The sequence below is a fragment of the Eurytemora carolleeae genome, unplaced genomic scaffold (genome assembly GCF_000591075.1).
Source record: "Eurytemora carolleeae unplaced genomic scaffold, Eaff_2.0 scaffold2462, whole genome shotgun sequence".
NCBI lineage: Eukaryota > Metazoa > Arthropoda > Copepoda > Calanoida > Temoridae > Eurytemora > Eurytemora carolleeae.
In genome coordinates this window covers 4,714-5,684 of record NW_019398350.1, presented here as the reverse complement: position 1 = coordinate 5,684, position 971 = coordinate 4,714, and the positions used below count along the sequence as shown (strand labels likewise).

The 971-nt window shown below is 36.9% G+C and overlaps 1 protein-coding gene across 1 annotated transcript in view; it reads right to left on the bottom strand.

The window, feature by feature from the left end:
- LOC111717262 (roundabout homolog 1) overlaps positions 1-687 on the bottom strand; it is a gene marked incomplete at its 3' end in the record, with an annotated part of 9,807 nt that extends 9,120 nt beyond the window's left edge. The window contains exon 1 of the mRNA XM_023492771.1: positions 221-687. Coding sequence (XP_023348539.1) covers positions 221-539 — 319 coding nt within the window. The remainder of the gene's footprint in view (positions 1-220) is intronic.
- Positions 688-971: the final 284 nt, after the last annotated feature.

Genomic DNA, 971 nt, shown 5'->3' with positions numbered 1-971 from the left:
GGGGGGGGGAGGAATTATAAAGAAGGGGTGGGACAGGGAAAGATGTATAAAGAAGAAGAGAACTAAGTAAAATGTGATAACATGAAAAGCAGAAAAAGAAAAGAATTATAGAGCAAAGAATTGAAAGTTAAAAAAGTGAAAAAGTATAGAAAGGGATAAAGAAGTGAAAAATTAAGGCTTAAAACATGTAAAATTCAAAATTTGTTTATCTATTTAATTCCTTCATCTGATTGTTGAATGTTGTGAATAACTAGTTCTCCAGTAGGTTCTACAACTAGCCGAGGACGAGCAGGAGTAGTTCGTTCATTTGGTTCAAACTTGAAAAACCGGTTTCCACCAGACTGTGTATCAGGCAGCACGTGGGTTATCTTACCCCCGGACTCGTAAAACTGGTTCTCCTCGGGTTTAGTGAAAAAAGCTCGCTGTGTCCTAAGTTTACGGTGATCCTGACGAGGTCCTGACTCCAGGAGCCGGTCATCCTTCTCCTTGATCCAGTAGAGTAGTGTCTCCGGGGAGTTCACGGAGCAGCTCATGGACATTACTCCACCCTAGAGATATTATGCAGGGTTACCCACAAAGTATGGGACGTTGAGAGACGACAATACAGATTGTATTAGATATTTTTCTCACATTCATGGTTCTCACTTCTTTCTTTCTTTGCATAATCATGTAACACTCCATATAAAATCACATATTCAAACTTAAGTTTGATAAATTTAAAGTATTATATCGTCGTCATTGAAGTTCAAAGTTTAGAGGAAAACGTAATTTGGCATTAACTTTGGATAGCTATCTTCTTGTTTGGTTTTAGTCTTAATTTTAAAATTAAAAGTCTTGAATTGCACACAAACGCGCAGAGAGTTAGAATTAAGAAATAAGTAGTGTGTATTATTATACAACATCAATAGGGCAAAATTGGAAGAAATGGAAAAATTGAACAGAGGAAGGGGAAAAGTAGGATATAAGGAAAG